The following is a 21,401-nucleotide window of genomic DNA, read 5'->3' on the forward strand; positions in this document are numbered from 1 at the left end:
GAAATCCACTGTTTACAGTGATTTCCAGCTCGTTTGCCCTGCCACAGTGTAATGTTGGCTCCTCACTGGGTAACCCTATGAAGGGAGCCAATATCATGTGTCACACGATGGCAGACTGCACAGTGCGAGTTGACATGTTTGTTATAAACAAGCATTAGCAGAGTCAAGAGGTGTTGACTTTGCAAGTCTGCAATTTATTTACCTTTACAAGCATATGCAGTACGAATAAAGGATTACAAGTAAAAAAAAATAAAAAAAGTAAAAATGCTGCCATTTCTAATGACTCAAAATATCACTCTCAACACCATCAAGTCACGTTTTCCACTCGATCCATGCCCAGCTGGCACTCAACATCCCCAAGCCACACACCCCCTACTGACATGCCACATTTCTATACATAAAGACTCTGGGCTTGATTTAGAACTCGGCGGGCAGATTACACAGTGACAAATATCCCATCCGATGAAATCTAAATCCCATTACATCCAATAGGATTTAGGTTTCAGAAGACGGGCTATCTGTCACCATTTTGCCATAGTAACCCATATGCCAAGTTCCAAATCAGGGCCTCTGTTCCTATTGGCTGGAAGCATGCCATTGATATACCATTTTCAAAAAAAATCCTCTGCTGACCTTACAATCTTGATGAATTTGAGACCAATCTCACTCTAACCATTTACTACCAAACTCTTAGAAAAAAAAAGTTAATCAACACTTGCACTTAGAGCATAGTACTCTTCATGACTCAGTCTCGACTTCAGTCTTTACACATTACCAAAACTGCACTTCATGACTGTTGGATGAAGAAGGGCTTTTATGCTCTCATCCTATTAGACATTTCCACAGTTTTCGATGCAGTGTCCCACCCTACTCTCCTTTTTGGTCTCTCTGACATAGGGAGAAGGAAAACAACTCTACACTAGATTGCTTCTCCAGTGTTATTGCATCTTAATTGAGGTTTCTGAGGTCTGACATGCCCAAAGAGGCTCTGATTACTAGGCCTGCCGGACACCACTATCAGTTTATAGGTTTGGATGCTCACCAGGAGGTATGTTGAGTTAACTCACTGAGATGTCATGAATCGACTTGCTGGGATTTTTCTAATAAGATGGACAAGTGGACTGTAGGGTAGGGAGGAGGACATCTGTGAGAGGTGTTCAGTTTTGGTGATTATCCATCCCTTGTCTCCTTGTGACAAAATCCTAATAAAAAGCATTTGCAATGCAATGGGTCTCGCGTTTCCTAACCGGACTTTTATTGCCACATAAATTGAAAATTAAAAGTAAAACAGTTGACATAAGCAAGCCGATTTAAAGAGCTACGGCTGCCATAAGCATGAGTGTGAAGGAGAGATACAAAAGGGAAAAGTTTGCTCAACGTCAAACGTATTAACCATGTAAAAGGATTAATGGCCAAGGCGGTAACACAACTGCCCCAAGCAGGGACAAATGTAAAGCATTTACCAATGATAACAAAGGGTTTTTATAAGGCAATCCCATGAACGAGTGATAGTGATGGGCGTGCAGTGAGCGTGGTTAAAAGACCACAAACAGATTACAACATGCCAGAGGGCTTGAGCGTTCAACCTAAAAATGGACTAAGAAGATTTGCCTAGCACAGGGCATTGGTCTTAACAATTACAGCCTGTAGACTATTAGGCCCGCCTGCAAGGGAGAGCTTCATTTTGTTAGTTGTACCTACAACAACCACTCTTTCCCAAGTTGTTATCAACTAGAAAGAGCTGTTAATTTAACTCCTATCACAGGGTCTGCTAACTCATGTGAACATTTATATAATTCAGGAATATGGCTTGCCATTGTGACTCTCTAACCTGGCCCTCAAAGGTGCATGGGAAGACTGTTAATTCTGAATTAACCAGTCACCAAAAAGGACTTAGAGTTGCCCTGCGTCATCGCAAAATTCATTGGCTCCCACTGTTATAATATTGACGCTTCTTTGCCATTATTAGTGTCTCAACAGAAACTAGTACTTCTCTTAAGCGCAGTTAACGCATGAGTTAATTTGTCACTATCACATTTTATTAAGAGGCTATGCATTTTATTGAGTTCTTTCCTCACAAGGCAGTATTCAGAGTCAACCCAGCCTCATGGATGCCTTTCCGTTTTCCAGTTTTTACTGGAACCTGATTTGAAACGGGTCTTCAACAGAAACACTTTTTTTTAGAAATAAAAATACGATACCATTCTAAATTATTCTAAGTATCTGCATTTGTAAGCGAACTATCGAGATCTTACAGATTCCCATATGCGACTGTAACTATCTTAGTAAGTGTAACTCAAACTTAGCTCGAAGGGAGTGACATCATTATTGTGCGATTGACCTCTAAGAAACATTTCCGTAGCACAATGATCGCTGGGAATGAGTTCAGACACCTTAAAATCAGCTGTCAAATTAAATTGTTCAGTCTGTACGAATGCATAATCGACTGGATTCACACTCTCAGAGTTCATAAAAGTGACCATTGTAGGCCTATGGGATAGAAATCGCCCATTGAGATTTATCGTGCTGTATTGAACTACAAGAGACATCACCTTCCAGTTGTTCTGAATTCTCCAGCAGCCACACATTGGATTTAGTACCTATTCAATAAATCATCATGCAATTATAAAATCACCTGCAAAAATAAAACAAGAAGATTGAAAACGCACATGCAAGTTGTAGAGGAAATTATCAAGCTTGGGAGAATATAAAAGTTAATACAGATCAAGGAACTAAGAAAGTTTGAAGGAGATAAAAGATCAAGGTAGCAAGGCAGCAACTAATCACACCCACTGGCGTAACAAAACTTGAGGGGGCCCCCCAGCAAAGTCCCTGGAGGGGGTGGCCCCTCCTCCCTGGACACAGTCAGGGGCCTGCTGCCCGTGCACAGTGTAAGGTGCTGAGGGGGCCTCTGGGGCTCTTCCCCCTCCCCCCTACTGTGGGGTCCTTTGATATGCCACTGATCACACCTGGTGTTAACAATTAACACGCCCTTTCCATGTAGGTCTGAAACTAAAATGATCTCCCCCTATGTAAATTAGCATAAACAGATTTTGCACAACTGTTAAAACTGTTACAATGTGGGCTCTCCCGTAACCAAGTTTCCAAAAGAATATGAAATGGTTTTGGTCTTTCATCTAGAATTTAAATCAATTAAAATGTTCTCCTATGCATGAATGTTCCATATAATAAACTTGGTTAAAAAGGGCTGCCCACTCAGTGACACATGCACGGTCTCTCTTAAAACGTGAGGCACCCAAGTTTCTTGAGGGGCTTTGTTGTGAGGGAAACAAAGATGGCGAGGCAAAAGATTAATGGGTGAAAAGTGCATTAGGAATCGATACTCTAATGACCCTACACCCTTGACAATCACAGACTTTTTGCTTACAAAGTTTGCTGTGATTAGAACAAGGGAAAGACAGTTGGGAAAGTTACACTTGATTGGCCGACAGCTCCCCATGCAGAGTCAGAACCGATATTTGAGACAAATCTACAAGTCCATTTGCCGCCTCTTTTAACAAACACTCAAAAATGTTGATACGTTGGGCGCAGAGATCCTGCTCTGCTTCTGGAATGAAGCAGGGGAAGGGGTCACTCCACTTTCTTTGAACATAATAAAGCCCACCAGTAGCACAACTGTTGAGGATAGTACTTATATACTTGAGACTACCTTAAAAACTGAAAAGTAAAACAGTTGAAATAAGTAAGTCAGTTCAAAGCGCCACGGCTGCCGTGAGCGCGAAGGAGAAACAAAAAAGGAAAAAGAAGTTTGCTCGCAGTCAAACATATCGACAAACGTGCAATCATCAATGAAACAGGGTCAGTCCCCAAGGCGGTATCAAAACCGCCCCAAGGAGGGACAAATGTAAAGCATTTACCAATGTAATCAAAAGACTTTTAAAAGGCAAGTCCCACAAACAAGTGAAAGTGATGGGTGTGAGGTGGGTGTGGTTAAAAGCCCACATAGATACCAACATGTCAGAAAAGCAGTGCTTGTGCGCTGCTATTCTCAACATAAAAACTCCTGGAACCTGATTTTGATTGCTTCTCTTCTTTTCGACCACGCTTTCGCAATCCACTTTTAAACCATTTTGTTCATCTTCGAAGGCTGGTGGGCAATCTGCCCCGCATGGATTTCCTGGAGTCTAACTCTTTTTAATGTCTAACTACCCTCTTTCCAGCTGATTATTTTCTATGGCTTTTCCTGAACCACTTGTCTGGATAACACACAACTTATCATTAGCCTAGACAAGCATCCTTAGAGTGGTCAAGAAATGTTTCCACAATGCCTATAATCAAAACCATCCAAGACGCAGTATCTGGCAAAGATTCAACCAACTAGTTGAATAGTTAGTGGGCAATTAACTTAGGCACTCCCCTGACCCCTGCCACCCTAGTCCATAATCTAGGGTTCCCCTTTCAATCAACCACATTCCTTTTCTTTGCAAACAGATCAAGTTAACTCCACCTTTTTGCAGAAAAATATTCCAGATCTACATTTTCCTGCACATCAGACAGTTCTTCAGGCCTTATCTCAACTTGACTACTGTAATTCACTCTACCTCAGCCTCCCAACCCAACAGATATCTAGACCTGAAAGAATCCAAAATGCAGAAGCCCCTCTCATTCTTAACCTCGACTGTCTCTCACATTTTTCTGTCCATCTGGATAAACTGCACTGGTTTCCTCTTCCAAAAAGGATGATCTTGAGGAGAGCATCTGTTTTACACACCACACCTTCCACAAGAATGGGACTGTATAAGGTAAAAGTCATTTGAAGCACTACGTTCATCTTGCATTTTGTAGGGCTCTCATAACCAGGAACTTTACAGTATCATATCTTGGCTAATCCTTATTCCTTACTGATTTGATGAGATCCCTCAGCGCCATGATACCCTGACGGGTGACAGATTTCACATCAAAGTTCCCTTTAACATGACATAAGGTCTAATTGCAGCAGACATACACTTTCAAAGAAAAAAAAAGGAAAAAAAATAAACACAGCACTTATCCCACCAACCCGAACTCTGAAACTTGCTATTTTTAGGTGGATGTGCCCATGCTACAAGGCACAATGCTGTCACTCAAAGTGCAATGTCGCCAATGGCTAGAGTGGGTTGACCCATTAGCCGACACTATTGTGGATGAAAGAAAAAAATGTAAATGACATTTGACCAAACCAGTGGATGAAGAGGCTAACTGGAAGCCCCCCTATACATGTACATATGTAGAAGGAAAATGTCACTTACCCAGTGTACATCTGTTCGTGGCATTAGTCGCTGCAGATTCACATGTTGTGCATAGCCCGCCATCTGGTGTTGGGTCGGAGTGTTACAAGTTGTTTTTCTTCGAAGAAGTCTTTCGAGTCACGAGACCGAGGGACTCCTCCTCCTTTGCTTCCATTGCGCATGGGCGTTGACTCCATCTTAGATTGTTTTCCCCGCAGAGGGTGAGGTAAGAGTTGTGTTAGTAATAGTGCCCATGCAATGGAATGAATAAGTATGTACCAATTAAGGTTTAAGTAATATATTTACAAATGTACAAATGTTGAAGATAACTTCCAAACTTCTACAGGCTCCCGGGGAGGCGGGTGGGCACATGTGAATCTGCAGCGACTAATGCCACGAACAGATGTACACTGGGTAAGTGACATTTTCCGTTCGATGGCATGTGTAGCTGCAGATACACATGTTGTGCATAGACTAGTAAGCAGTTATCTCCCCAAAAGCGGTGGCTCAGCCTGTAGGAGTGGAAGTAGTCTGAAATAAAGTCCTTAGTACGGCTTGACCTACTGTGGCTTGTTGTGCGGATAGCACGTCCACACAGTAGTGCTTAGTAAATGTGTGAGGCGTAGACCATGTGGCTGCCTTACTTATCTCGTGCATTGGAATATTCCCTAAGAAGGCCATGGTAGCGCCTTTCTTTCTGGTTGAGTGTGCCCTTGGTGTAATGGGCAGCTCTCTCTTTGCTTTAAGGTAGCATATTTGGATGCACTTAACTATCCATCTGGCTATACCCTGTTTTGATATTGGGTTTCCTGTATGAGGTTTTTGAAATGCAATAAACAGTTGTTTTGTTTTTCTGATTTCTTTTGTTCTGTCAATGTAGTACATTAGTGCTCTTCTGATGTCTAATGTATGTAGTGCCCTTTCAGCTACAGAATAAGGCTGTGGGAAGAACACTGGTAGTTCTACCGTTTGATTTAAGTGGAACGGTGAAATAACCTTTGGTAGAAATTTAGGGTTGGTTCTTAGGACTACCTTATTTTTGTGTATTTGGATAAAAGGTTCTTGTATTGTAAACGCCTGAATTTCACTTACTCTTCTTAGAGATGTGATGGCAATGAGAAATGCAACCTTCCAGGTTAAGAATTGTATTTTGCAAGAATGCATGGGTTCAAAAGGTGGACCCATGAGTCTTGTTTAAACGATGTTGAGATTCCATGAAGGAACAGGTGGTGTCCTTGGTGGTATAATTCTTTTCAGGCCTTCCATAAACGCTTTAATGACAGGTATCCTAAATAGAGAAGTTGAATAGGTAATCTGCATGTATGCAGATATTGCTGCGAGGTGTATTTTAATGGAAGAGAAGGCCAGATTTGATTTTTGTAAGTGTAGTAAGTAACCCACTACATCTTTTGGAGATGCGTGTAATGGTTGAACTTGATTATTATGGCAGTAGCAAACAAACCTTTTCCATTTGCTTGCATAGCAGTGTCTAGTGGATGGTCTTCAAGCTTGTTTTATGACTTCCATACATTCTTGGGTGAGGTCTAAATGTCCGAACTTTAGGATCTCAGGAGCCAGATTGCTAGATTCAGCGATGCTGGGTTTGGATGTCTGATCTGTTGTTTGTGTTGTGTTAACAGATCTGGCCTGTTGGGTAACTTGGCATGGGGTACTACTGACAGGTCTAGTAGTGTTGTGTACCAAGGTTGTCTTGCCCATGTTGGTGCTATTAGTATAAGTTTGAGTTTGTTTTGACTCAATTTGTTTACTAGATATGGAAGGAGAGGGAGAGGGGGAAAAGCGTACGCAAATATCCCTGACCAGTTCAACCATAGAGCATTGCCTTGGGACTGCCTGTGTGGGTACCTGGATGCGAAGTTTTGGCATTTTGCATTTTCCTTTGTTGCAAATAGGTCTATTTGAGGTGTTCCCCAAATCTTGAAGTAAGTGTTTAGGATTTGGGGGTGAATCTCCCATTCGTGGACCTGCTGGTGATCTCGAGAGAGATTGTCTGCTAGCTGATTCTGGATCCCTGGAATAAACTGTGCTATTAGGCGAATGTGGTTGTGAATTGCCCATTGCCATATCTTTTGTGCCAGGAGGCACAGCTGTGTCGAGTGTGTTCCCCCCTGTTTGTTCAGATAATACATTGTTGTCATGTTGTCTGTTTTGACAAGAATGTATTTGTGAGTTATGATGGGTAGAAATGCTTTTAACGCTAGAAATACTGCTAACAATTCGAGGTGATTTATATGCAGTTTTGTTTGATGCACGTCCCATTGTCCTTGGATGCTGTGTTGATTGAGGTGTGCTCCCCACCCTGTCATGGAAGCATCTGTTGTTATCACGTATTGTGGCACTGGGTCTTGGAAAGGCCGCCTTTTGTTTAAATTTATACTGTTCCACCATAGAAGCGAGATGTATGTTTGGCGGTCTATTAACACCAGATCTAGGAGGTGACCCTGTGCGTGTGACCATTGTGATGCTAGGCACTGTTGTAAGGGCCTCATGTGCAGTCTTGCGTTTGGGACAATGGCTATGCATGAGGACATCATGCCTAGGAGCTTTAATACTATCTTTGCCTGTATTTTTTGTGTTGGATACATGGCTTGTATAAACTTGTGAAAATTTTGAACCCTTTGTGGACTTGGAGTGGCTAGTCCCTTTGTTGTGTTGATTGTCGCTCCTAAGTATTGCTGTGTTTTGCACGGCAGAATGTGTGATTTTGCATAGTTGATGGAGAAACCAGGTTTGTAGAGGGTTTGTATGACATAATCTGTGTGGTGTGAACACTTTGTTAGGGAGTTGGTCTTGATTAGCCAATCGTCTAGGTACGGGAATACGTGTATTTGCTGCCTTCTGATGTGTGCGGCAACTACTGCTAGGCATTTTGTAAATACTCTTGGTGCGGTCGTTATACCGAACGGTAACACTTTGAATTGGTAATGTATTCCCTTGAATACGAACCTTAGGTATTTCCTGTGCGAGGGATGTATCGGTATGTGGAAATACGCGTCCTTTAGATCTAAGGTTGTCATGTAGTCTTGTTGCTTTAGCAGTGGTAACACGTCTTGTAGCGTGACCATGTGAAAGTGTTCTGATTTGATGTAGGTGTTTAGTGTTCTGAGATCTAGGATTGGTCTCAGTGTTTTGTCCTTTTTTGGTATTAGGAAGTACAGTGAGTAAACTCCTGTGTTTAGTTGTGTACATGGTACCAATTCTATTGCGTCTTTTTGCAGTAATGCTTGGACTTCTAGTTCCAGAAGGTCTAAATGATGTTTTGACATATTTTGTGGTTTTGGTGGGACATTTGGAGGGAGTTGGAGAAATTCTATGCAATAACCATGTTGGATAATTGCTAAGACCCAAGTGTCTGTTGTTATCTCCTCCCAAGATTGGTAAAATTGACTTAGTCTTCCCCCCACTGGTGTTGTGTGGAGGGGTTGAGTGACTTGTGAGTCACTGTTTGGTTGTAGGGGTTTTTGAGCTTTGAAATTTTCCCCGGTTTCTAGGGAATTGTCCTCCCCTGTACTGGCCCCGAAAGCCTCCCCTTTGGTATTGTCCCTGGTAGGTGGACGGTGTTGAATGTGAGGTGCTGGCTTGTGTGGCCTGACCCCGAAACCCCCCTCTGAAGGTTGTTTTGCGGAAGGTTCCGAAAGTGCCTCTGCCCTGCGGGGAATAGAGTGCGCCCATGGCCTTGGCTGTGTCAGTGTCCTTTTTCAGCTTCTCAATTGCCGTGTCCACTTCGGGTCCGAACAATTGTTTTTCATTGAACGGCATATTGAGCACTGCTTGCTGAATTTCCGGTTTAAAGCCAGATGTGCGCAATCATGCGTGCCTTCTTATGGTCACTGCGGTGTTTATTGTTCTTGCAGCTGTGTCCGCTGCGTCCATAGAGGAGCGTATTTGGTTATTGGAGATGTTTTGTCCCTCCTCAACCACTTGTTTTGCCGGTTTTTGAAATTCTTTGGGTAGATGCTCGATGAGATGCTGTATCTCGTCCCAATGGGCTCTGTCATATCGCGCTAGGAGCGCCTGAGAGTTTGCGATTCGTCACTGGTTTGCAGCTTGTACTGCGACCCTTTTCCCAGCTGCATCGAACTTGCGGCTTTCTTTATCCGGAGGTGGCGCCTCGCCTGATGTGTGCGAGTTTGCTCTCTTGCGAGCTGCCCCTACTACAACTGAATCTGGTGGCAGTTGCGAGGTGATGAAAGCAGGGTCTGTGGGCGGTGCTTTATATTTTTTCTCCACCCTTGGAGTTATTGCCCTACTTTTGACCGGCTCGTTGAAGATATGCTTTGCGTGCCTCAACATTCCTGGAAGCATAGGCAGGCTCTGGTAGGTGCTATGGGTGGAGGAGAGGGTGTTGAAAAGGAAGTCATCCTCGACAGGTTCTGAGTGTAATGACACGTTATGGAACTCTGCTGCCCTAGCTACCACCTGTGCATACGCTGTGCTGTCCTCGGGTGGTGAGGGCTTGGTAGGGTACGATTCAGGACTATTATCTGATACCGGGGCGTCGTATAGGTCCCAAGCGTCCTGGTCATCTTGGCTCATGGTGGTGTGGGCCGGTGAGTGTGAGGGAGTCTGTGCCGGTGATATATGAGTTACAGGTGGAGGAGAGGGTGGCGGAGTTACCTTTTTTACCACTTTTGTTTGTGGTGTTAGTTCTTGTTGAAACTCAAGTCTCCTTTTTCTCCTGATTGGGGGAAGAGTACTGATCTTCCCTGTCCCACTTTGTATGAAGATCCGCTTTTGTGTGTGGTCTACATCAGTGGTCTGTAACTCTTCTTCAAATCTGTGTCTGCGCATTTGAGAGGACAGTGATTGTTCCTCTGTATATGAGCTGGCAGTTGGTTCGGTTGCTGGTCGTTTTGGCACCGAAACTGTGTCTCTGCTTGTTTTCGGCTCCGAGGCGAATTTTCTCTTTTTCGGCATCGAGCTTTCTCGGTGTCGATCTTCCTCGGTGCCGCTGTCTCTGCGTCGAGCAGCTTCGGTTCCGCTGTCTCGGCATCGATCTTTTTCGGCAGCACTTTCTCGGTCCCGAGATTGCTGCGTGCCTGTGTCTCGACCCGAGTCGGACAATCTCGGCACCAGTTCGGCCTTTTTCGGTGCCGATGGACGTCACCTACTTTATGGGTCGAGCCATGGCCTGTTGGCAGTGGCGTCCCCTGGGCCTTGTCTGTTTTCTTGTGTTGTGCTTGTTTCGACGTCTTACTCACAGTTTGTTTGACGTCGAATTCCTCCGAGTCCGATTCATGGATGGAGAAGGCTTCCTCTTCTTCTCCTTGTTCCTCGAACTCTCGGTGTCCTGTCGGCGTGGACGCCATCTGTAATCTTCTGGCTCGCCGGTCACGGAGCGTTTTTCGGGGCCGAAACGCACGACAGGCCTCACAAGTTTCTTCCTTGTGCTCGGGCGACAGGCACAAGTTACAGACCAAGTGTTGGTCTGTATATGGGTATTTATTGTGGCATTTAGGACAGAATCGGAACAGGGTCCGTTCCATGAGTGTCGACGTTACACGCGGTCGGGCCGACCAGGCCCCGACGGGGGATCGAAATTACCCCGAAGGGCTTTTGGAGCTCTTCCCGATTCGGTGTCGATGCTATCTAACCCGATCCCGAACGCAACAATACCGACGTAGTTTTCCGAAGTTTTGACTATCTTTCCGTCCCGAAACCCGGAGCGAAAAGGAACACGTCCGAACCAGATGGCGGAAAGAAAACAATCTAAGATGGAGTCGACGCCCATGCGCAATGGAAGCAAAGGAGGAGGAGTACCTCGGTCTCGTGACTCGAAAGACTTCTTCGAAGAAAAACAACTTGTAACACTCCGACCCAACACCAGATGGCGGGCTATGCACAACATGTGTATCTGCAGCTACACATGCCATCGAACTTGTATTTATTATTTTTGTATTCCATAAGGCTGGCAAAACAGCTAAAGTTGGCTTTAGACTACACCTAACAACAAAGAGGGCCCTCACCTATTACCGGTAATCCTAATCAGGTTAAGAGAACTAAGAAAACAAGTGAGTGATTTGGAGAATTAAAATCTTTACACAACGCTCACAGTTCCACTCGTTGTTGGGTTCGACAATTCCTGGGTAGTAATACTGCAGCAGCGATGGAAACCGGGTTTTGAAATGCCCACCACTAATAAATTCAGTTGAAAAGACCATAACTTAAAAATATTCTCATTTCTGTAAAATAGATTAACTGTTATATAAGATCGAACATAGAAAAGTTCGAAACTCAAACTTATTCAAAATCAATATTTCAATATAAATGTTCTGGTAAGATACTAAACCTTGAAGGCATGCTCTAAGAAATTAGACACCGTGCTTTTATTTACCCATTACGTTTTTAAATGGCTATACCTCTCACATAGGAAGCGTCTGAAAAGTATGCCCTAGTCTCTGCAAGTAGCAAAGAAAATAGTCACTCACAAGAGAGGAAAGGCAGATCGTACAGTTGTTTTACAAAGTAAATCCCCACTTAAGAGACGTAAAGAGCTCAGGCTGTCTCAAGTCCACCCAGCGACGTAAATCTAAATACGGGTGAGGGACAACAAGGCGGGACAAGGAGACACAGACCATTCTATTGTTAGCCAATCCCTACATAAAACGATTATTGACGGCCGGTATCCAAGTATAAGAAGCCACGGTAGAACAGAGAAAGCAATAGGAGATTACTATCATTGGGCACAGTCCGACTGGCTTCACTCGATGTATTTGGAAAGAATGAGTGGGCAGTCTTAGTTAATGTGATGACGTAGGTCTTTCGCGTCTGCAGTACCCTCAGTGTGGCCAAATATCAGTCTCGAAGCCACAAATTGCCCTCTCGTCAGGTACATCTTTTTGAGTCCTGAACAGAGTTCCGCTATTGTAGTCTGCAGTATTCCTCAGCGCTGCCTACAGCACCCCGATTTCTCCACGTGAAACATCAGTTCCATCAGGAGGGTACCCCAACTTTCCAAACATTCACCTGCGCATCTCATAGGGCGTTATCCGAACCACTGTTACAGCTTCAGAAGTGTCATCATCCAGTATCCCATATCATAAGGAAAAAACGTAATATATCGCTGATAATATTTCTGGTGGATACTAAGGAGGTTATTACAACTTTGGAGGAGGTGTTAATCCGTCCCAAAAGTGACAGTAAAGTGACGGATATACCACCACCCGTATTACGAGTCCATTAAATCCTATGGAACTCGTAATACGGCTGGTGGTATATCCGTCACTTTACCGTCACTTTTGGGACGGATTAACACCTCCTCCAAGGTTGTAATAACCCCCATAATGTTCTCACAGATTCCCCATCTTACGAGTATCCTCCAGATGACGAACCGGATCCAGAAACATTTTCCCCAGTAATAGCTCTTCAGTGTTGCAAGTTGAAACCATGCTGCTTCAGTCGTGTCTCCGCCCTTTGGCTGTGACGCAGGAGTATATGGAGGGCCAAATGACGTGCTGTTGTCAGTTCTTGGTACCGTTTCCACACTCCAAGGCGAAGTGCAGCACGCGAGAGATTTTCATACCCTGCGATCTTATATATCATTGTGTTACCTCATCAGGAAGAGGGAGTAAGATGAGGAATCAACAGCAAGATAATGCATCTAACATTAACTTTTTCTTGTGATGTGATACATCGTCCAGCCGCTTCGAAACGTAATCAATCCGAAGGCAATACCCTCCGACAGGCAGGACGACTGAGTGGTGCAGGTAAATCAAGTACATGCTGCAGCCAGTGCTTAATTTCAGCCAGTGGTTTCTGGTGCGGGGCACCGGCAATTATTTTTGAGGGCCGGCAATTATTTTTCTGCCTCAAGCATTTACTGCGAGCAAAAGACTCATATGGGAAAGGCAGAGGAAGAGAAAAACGAAAAAGCTTCACAAAGAGAGAAAGCTGCAAGAGTGAGCTGAAGGGGCAGGAAGTGGCTGTAAATGGATTAAAGCTGCTATAGATATCTTTTAGGATTATGCTACCTCAGCATTCTATGCTCGAACATTTAATTGCAGCATTCGTGTGTTTTAGAGGGGACCTTTGGGCACCAGTACATTTTTATTTACAAATTACAAAAAAAGCAAACTTTTCAGAAAATGGACCACAAGTGGCGACTAGAAAAGCTGATTGGGAAGACATATGAAGGCAGCGATAGAGCAACCAAGTAGCCTATTAGAGCAGCTACCTCTGTGCCCTACTGGGCAAGACAGAATACGAAATGAAAACATCAGAAAGGTAAGACTGAAAAGGGTTTAAGTCTTCCTAACAGCACAATGAACAAATCAGAGACAGAGCCCCGTATACATTGGTGGTGTATTAGGTCGCATGTCTGCCAGTATGGCATCTGAGACTCCATATGACAGGCAAAATGATTCTGGCGGGCACCAGTGAATCACCATACATGCAACCACAGAATCTGGTGATTGGGGTTATGACGTTAAACATAATTTTGCAAAAGCAGGTATAGCTTGCCCATAAGAGGAGGACAAATAACAAGTCCCTACAGATTGGGGTAGCAGATCCTTCTCACACAGTCTGGGGGCAAAAAGAATCAGCTGTGCTTGATCTTCCTCTACCACTCATAGGATAGCTGAAAGAAGGTGAATCAATGGAAATGTGTAGATGGTCCTGTGACGAACTGAACCTGAAGGTGTACCCAGGGAACTATACAGAGGGTAATGTATGGCATAAAACAGAGGACACTTCCTTTTCTAGGCAATGGCAAAGAGACCGAAGAAAGAACACCTCAATCTGAAGAAGATCATTTTCGTCAACTCCGCATATAGCTCCCACTTACATTCTTCTGAGAAGTGGTGACTCTAAGCATCTGTTCTCAATTTAGTGGAGTCTGCAAAGTGAAATACCACCAGGAAAATGGCCTATTGCTGAGACCACTGCCACTGGCAAAGCGCCTCCCAACACTGATCCCATGACACCTCACTACAACACCCGTTGTCACAGGGGAAGGCCATGGTGTTGTCAGACAAAATCAGAATAGTGCTTCCTAAGACTGAAGGGAGGACGTTCTGCGTGTCAGTATAGGTCAGCAGCAGCTCCAGCATGTCTATGTGCAAATGCTGCTACGAGGTGGACTAACGGCCTGCACTGTTGTGTTGTGCATTTGGGCATCTCAGCACGGTGAAGATGCATCCATAACCATGGCAGCTTGCACCAGCGGGTGGCTAAAGGAACCCACCAGTTGGCTGGAGGGGCACATTCACCAGTGCAGATCTGGCTGAACACACCCGAAGATCTGCATTCAAGCTGAGAGGTTTACTTGGAGTTGGAGCCACTGCTTTCTTAGGCATCACTGAAGGGCTGTCATCCACAATCTGAAACCAACAGAAGATAAATAGGTACATCAGGTGTAGGATGTACAACACCAGGAACAATGTTTGAATCATCTCTCGAATATCCACAATTCTCTGAGGAGGAAAAGCATTCACACAGGTTGTGTTCCATACACTACAGAGAACAGCCTCTTCTTGGAATTAAGATGAGATTTATAGGTGCTGACTTTAAAGAAAAAAGAGAATGAGGAGGCAGGCTCGTGGTACACTAAAGATGTTTCTTGACTAACTCTGGAGACCCTACTTTCAAAAGCCAGTCATCTAAGTACAGAAATACACAGACTTCTGACTTCCACATTAAAGCCACCAAAACAGCACTCATTTTTATGAAAACATGTGCCGCAGTTGTCAGACCAAATTATAGCATCTTGAACTCAATGCATAGGGAAGGTTGGATGATGAAAGGAGATTTCCTAGAAGACCAAGAACAGCAACCAGTCCCCTTCATTGAAGTTCAGCAGTACCTGCCTCGAAAACAACATTCTGAACTTCTTTCTCCTGCTGGCTGAAGCAGAGGTCGAAGATGGGTCTCAGACCTCCATTCCTCCTTGGAACCAAGAAATAAAGGGAGCAGAATCATGTTCCCCACTGTCCTAGGGGCACCTAGTCCCTTGTTCAGCAGGGCAAGGACTTCACCCTCTAAAATCAAGGCATGTGCAGGATAGCACCTTGTGGTGAAAGGAGTGGTCCACAGGGATGGTCAGGAAGAGTAGCAGATAGCCCTTGAGAATGACTTGTCAATCCGAGTAGGTGGTAAATGTCTGAAATAAAACCCATAGACTTGGGAAATCCATGCAGAATAGCAGCCGGTAAAAAGAGGTCTGAACACGTATTACCCATTTATTGGCATCTAATACATAACTCTGCACAAATCCCAGCCTGTGCCAGTAAATGCAGCAGCCAAGTGCTGAAAAGATTTTGAGTAAGCAAATTAAGGTTAAAAAAGCCCTAAACGTCTACAAATGTTTAAAGCAAGGGAATTTCCACTGGTGTATGGCTGGGTGGACTCATGCAAAATGTGCTTTTCGTGATTTCCCTGTACAGGTATGCGACTTTTGAAAACCGTAAGTAGAGAGAAGCTTTGCAAAAACTAGATCTTTCCTTCATGAGTCGACGCCCTTCCTTCTTGAAATGCGCGAAACAAAAGAGAAATCTAGTATATTTGTGACAAAAACATACTTGCTCCTAGGCGGCGCTCGACTTACCGGCCAGCACTGCCGTGATGTAAAGTGATAATATTTTCAACGCACATCACCAAAGACATAAGAAGAAGAAAAAAAAAAAACTAGAAAACACTTCAAAGTTAAATATTACCTGATTGCCAAACAAGTTAAATCCATTAATCGCTTCAAGTGCAGCTTTGGCTAATCCGACAGAGCTATACAAAAGAGGAAAGAAAACAGAGAGATGCCGGTTACCCCACTGTTTCTGAGGAGGAAATCAATAGCTCAAGCTTTTATCTTAAATAGGCGTTTCACACACATGCACTAAGAAAAGAAAAAAAGTTTGTCTCAGAGTCATATGGGTAATTAATCAGTCTCATAGAGTCAATCGCACAGTTAGCAATCAGAGGCATTACAAAAAAACTCGTACGGATGTGTGAAAGGCAGATTTTTTGTTTAATATTAAGTGATGTTTTGCACTAGATATTTATTAGATATAAAATGAGCATTTAATAAAAAAAAAAAACATAGGCACAGGGGTGCTTTTAGTTCTTATCGAGGGCAGCGGGACACTCCTGTTGTTCTTATAAACTGCAGATTATTACGGAATTTGCCTTTTGCTGAATTCCACGAAAGAAACTCAATAAAAAGATTTGAGCCCGAGTCGTTTTCATAATTATAAGTCGAAACATTCTTCATCGACATCCTTAAAACCTGAGATTTACCTTTAAAACCCACTACCATATATTTGGCATTGTTTTGTCATCGCAAAGGAATAGAAAAGCTGGGCCTTTTACTTAGTGTTTGGCTAAAGTGATTGCCTAATCCAAACACTATTTAGGTCGGATTCCATTAACACTGATGAGATGTCCAAGAAAATCTACCATATCAACAACAATTTTACATTTCCTCAACCTAGGAGTTAGGTTACTTAACTCAAAATCCTCCAGATTTATTTTAAGACTACGTCACGCTAATCCCGTCTCCTATCATAAAGCAGCTCCCTACCCTGAAGGAACCATTCCTGCTCCCCTTCAACAGCGAATGTATTGTCCTTTGGAAGAGCACAGATGCCAACGCCAAAACAAGGAGCATGCATTGGAGTACATTAACGCCACCGATTCAAGGACTGCAATCTCACCTCAGGCAAACAAAAAGATCTTTGTGGAAGTGAACAGCCACACTCAACATGTGTTCAATTTTAGGTAAAGGAAGGCGGTCTACCATTGGCATTAAGATCTCCAAGGTCAATACATCTTCTGAAGCCTCCCTTGAGGTATTTTATTTCGAGAATGGCAAGGTCAGTTATTCAATACCTTTGTCACACAAATGATAAAGTTCCATTCTTAGCTTTTCCTTCAAAGGCAGAGGTAAGTTACACATTTTGTGAACCACAGGTTGTACTGCCATGTTTTTCTTTTTCTTTTTTTTTTTTTACAATTTTGCAAAAAAACTCATAAACATGCTTAGGCACAGCTTTAAGTTTCACAGGCAGAGCACAATAGTTTATTTGCAGGTTGCTGTAGAGGGGAGGGCCAGTGCAGATTTTTTTTTTTTTAAATTTATTTATTATGCTTTTTTTTTTTTTTTTACAGACTAGAGTTTCTCATTTATAACGTCATATGAAGATCAAAGAAATAAAATTAAAAAGTATAATCATGCACAAAATAGAGGTATGTAAAAGTCACAGTTTTCATTTAGGGCACGCTGGATTTTTAGATGATCAGAAAACTTTAGATAAAGCACCATTTGCAGACGGAAGATTACCAGTAGTATGTCATGTCCCTCCCCCCACCATTGGTTATATGCATTCAGTCGAGTAAACTTCCTATACAGTTTAAATTCCAGACATGATATCTTGTGCCCTGCAGGCTAGGAGCTAATACGCCTTATCTTCTCAAAACCAAAACTGAAATCAGACATTGTGCTTGCAATCCCAATACCTTTCTTTTTTGTTCTGAAGTTGAAGGCATAAAGCTAGAGCTGTAGTTTTTTTTTTTTTTTTTTTTTTACAGTTACAGGTTTTGAGTACAGCAGGGCACGTTCACACAGTTTTTGGACAGTAGAAAGTACATGCAGAAAAACGGACTAATCAGGGGGCATTCAAGTGACTCACGGAGGCAGGAATTGTGTATTTGCACCAACAGACTGACCTTACGAACGTGGACAACAACCCGAGCAGAGGTTTGCTTGCAATTGTAATTTTAGGGACAGCAGCATTTGTCTCAAGGGCAGCTAGGAAACAACACCCACAATCTCCTAAATCTGAGAGCATGTACAAATACTTTACAGCTAGTTGCTCACCTTGGAAAACAACACACATAAAGAAACTCCTGACTAAGGCAAAAATAAGTGCTTTTCCCCCAAATGATAAAGTATCTTAAGCACTAACTGCACACAAGTTAAAAAAACAATGGCTACAGTCGATACTGCCACTGTACAATGCGGAGTGGGAGTAATGAAATATTTTATTGTGGTATAAAGGGGAGAGTTTCTCCAGAGAGAAAGAAATATTGTCAAAAAAAGAACAAATGTGCTATTGCACGGTGCCACCACGGAGATGGCTGTGGGATTTTTGCCAAGTGGAAAATTCAGTGAAGCAGGCAAGGTGCACTAGACGTACGCCTGTGTACATATTCTTACATTCCCTTGCGTATTCCTCTTGGAAATATTGAAAGAATACATGGCAGTCAAACTGTTGCCTTGTCAGCCGGAACTAAAGAAAACAAGAGTAAAATGAAAACTGGAAATTAGAACTGCTAAAGTCACATTCAGGAACATATATCGGAATCCAACAACTCAGCCACATAATCGTCCAAATTCATCCATGAGAATACGGAACCAGTAAACAAGAAATCTCTCTCCCTCGCATTAGAAAAATAAAAGCAAAAAATCAAGCATCTAGCCAATAGATTAGCCCTTTGGGACCTATCAGCTTTGGCAATGGTGCTTGCTATGTTGTGAAGCATCCCCATGCTCAGCCGCACGGCTTTTAAAAAAGAAAAAAAAACACATACATCCAGGCGTGTTCTTTTGTAGGCATGTGCACCAACAAAATGACACAAGCACTTTTATTTTATTTTTGCTTTTCAATCTTAGTTAACTCTATAAATGCCTAGCCACCAATGCATTGTTCGGTGATCATCAATTTGCATTTAGAGAAGGCTTCAGAACAGAAACGCCTATGTTATAAGTATGCAATGATGTCAGCAGCAACTGACACAACTGAATATGGAACACTAACAGTTTTGTTACAATAAAAAATATCTCAACAATTTCATGCAATATCCACAAGCTTCTATAGAGAGAATGAACACAGTTCAAGATAGGAAGACTATATAAAAAAGCCATTAATCAGAGAAGAGCCAACTACTTGACCAACCTTCTGATATATTCAGGTGGACCTACTGATTGTGGAAGCAAAAGCAACCTACTACGCAAGTCACCTACGCCCAAAACGAAGCAAACACAAAACAAATCCTTCACTGGAGTGGCAACAAGCTTATAGAGGTTGCTACTAACCCACCTAAACCAGCAACCAAACTTACTCTGGTACAGAAGGGTCCTAAAAGTGATCGACTTACAAGATATCCAATCTATATACTTTCTAAAACGGTGTTATTCCTTCACTGAACTTGAAAGCTCCCCCCCTTGTACACACACTGTTTAACATTCCTTACACACCTCAGACCTCTCCTTTGTTCTGCTCTCGAGTTAACCTTCCTTCACTATCCTATCCCCTTTCCTAACATCAAGACTTTGTTACAGCATATGTTCTATGTAAGGTTGTTGTTAAAACTGTAAGGAGAATTAATAGTCACGCTATGTAGAAATGTCAAATTTGTTTAGGGTTTCGTGAATCACCAAATATCAATGAATCTGTACAACAGGTGAATAATAAGTGAAAGCAGTCCTTAATTTGCTTAGCACCTGTACTAATTTTTACGTTTAAAGTGTATGGTGCTTGTACCAATCAGAGTGGATATATTGTTTTCTATACTTACTTAAAAGGGCTTTGGGTCAGACTACTTCATCAATTGGCTTCTCTGGCTTGGAAACCTTCAGACACAGGCTTGAGCAACTGTGAATCACACCTTGGATCAACCGAATGGATTATTTTAGTCCATCAGTTTTTCTACTGGATACCTGGGTGTGTTTTTCCACATTCATAGGAATGCATGAGGGACTACTTAACATCTAAAATTAGATAGTGAGAAGGTCTGCAGCACTGGGACAAAGCAGACATAAGCATCTAAAAAATGGATGCCATAGAAAATAGAGCAAACTTTTTCTATTAAAGCATTTGGTTTTCAGACGGTTCTAACAGAACTTTGGTGCAATAGATCTAATGTTTGTACAGTATGTTTGCTATACCTATGTCAATTCTTTTTGCTTTGCTAGTGCTTGCTTGGGACTGGGACTTTTTTTTTTAATTATCAGACTTTCATCCAGAGCAAAAGAAAGTAATTACCAACTGGGTGAAGCGCTATATGTAGATTTATGTTTTAGTGTTAATCCGTCTAACGAATATTGCATAAGATAAGTCTTTGAAAAGGCAGGTCCAATGTACAGGCTTGCTTGTTAAGTGTTTCACTTACCCAAGGAATTATTCTTTGCATCTGGCATTTCAAGAAAAAAACAACACACTCTCTCCTAGTGAAGGGTCTCTCAGGTAGTACTGGCATTGTCTTACTCTGGATGTTTTGTTATGATTCAAAAGCAATTTTCTCCATATGAAAAGCAGTGCAGGTTTGTGCTTAATAGATATGCCACTATAACTAGGCAAAATTGAAAGAGCTTTCGTAAAAATTATCACCAATTTCACCACAACCAGATGGTAAAAATAGCTTTTTTAGGCAAAAGGTGCACATAGGTGTGTAGAGGTATCCAAAATAAATATTCAATGTTAGTGATCAATAGAAAGATTGAGATGTAGATGGACAGGGCACACCATCAGAAGAGAACAAGAACCTCAGTCCTCTGGGCCCCAGAAGGCAAACGGAAGAGACACAAGCCAAAGAACATATAGGCGCAAACTATGGAACCAGAAATTAAAATCCCGAACCACAGCTTCAGCACCATAAAGACATTTCTCCAAAACAGACAGAAGTGGAGGTTCTTTGCTGCTGCCGTACATGCAAGTTGACATAACGGGCAGTAAACAAGTAAGTGAATGGTCCAGCTGTTCAGCAGTCAAAGTTTAAAAAAAAGAAAATATGGGTCCTGTGATGCAGTATGCACTGATGGCCGGGTCAGTTAGCATGGGGGATCAGGGACAAAGGTGTGGTTAAGGAAACTAAATATTTTGCAAATTGTTTTGGCTATTTAACCTTCAGGTACCTACATTTAAAACAAAGTTCAGATTAAATGAGACATACATTAAAAAAAAGTTAAGTTAGTAAGTGTGAAATGCACTATAGTACACATTGTGAAACCTCTATTACTTAATGCACTGCAGAGGTATGTGTGTAACGAGACAGCCACAGAATTAAATCTTGGTTGGTGCAATGGAGAATAGAGACTTGTGTATTTGTAATGCTACGAGGTCCCAGCCTGTCACAGAAAACACTGTTAATATGCAAGTAATTATTTAAAATTTGCAATATACACAATATAATATAGACTACTACAAAACACACAAAAACACTTTC

The 21,401-nt window shown here is 42.5% G+C and overlaps 1 protein-coding gene across 3 annotated transcripts in view; it reads right to left on the minus strand.

Annotated features, from left to right (window-relative positions):
- PHKB (phosphorylase kinase regulatory subunit beta) overlaps nt 1-21,401 on the minus strand; it is a 1,122,330-nt gene that overhangs the window by 661,798 nt on the left and 439,131 nt on the right. For all 3 annotated transcript variants that reach the window (XM_069216595.1, XM_069216596.1, XM_069216594.1), the window contains one exon: nt 15,902-15,965. In XM_069216595.1, the coding sequence (XP_069072696.1) occupies nt 15,902-15,965 (64 nt within the window). The remainder of the gene's footprint in view (nt 1-15,901; nt 15,966-21,401) is intronic.

Source organism: Pleurodeles waltl, chromosome 12 (assembly GCF_031143425.1).
Source record: "Pleurodeles waltl isolate 20211129_DDA chromosome 12, aPleWal1.hap1.20221129, whole genome shotgun sequence".
NCBI lineage: Eukaryota > Metazoa > Chordata > Amphibia > Caudata > Salamandridae > Pleurodeles > Pleurodeles waltl.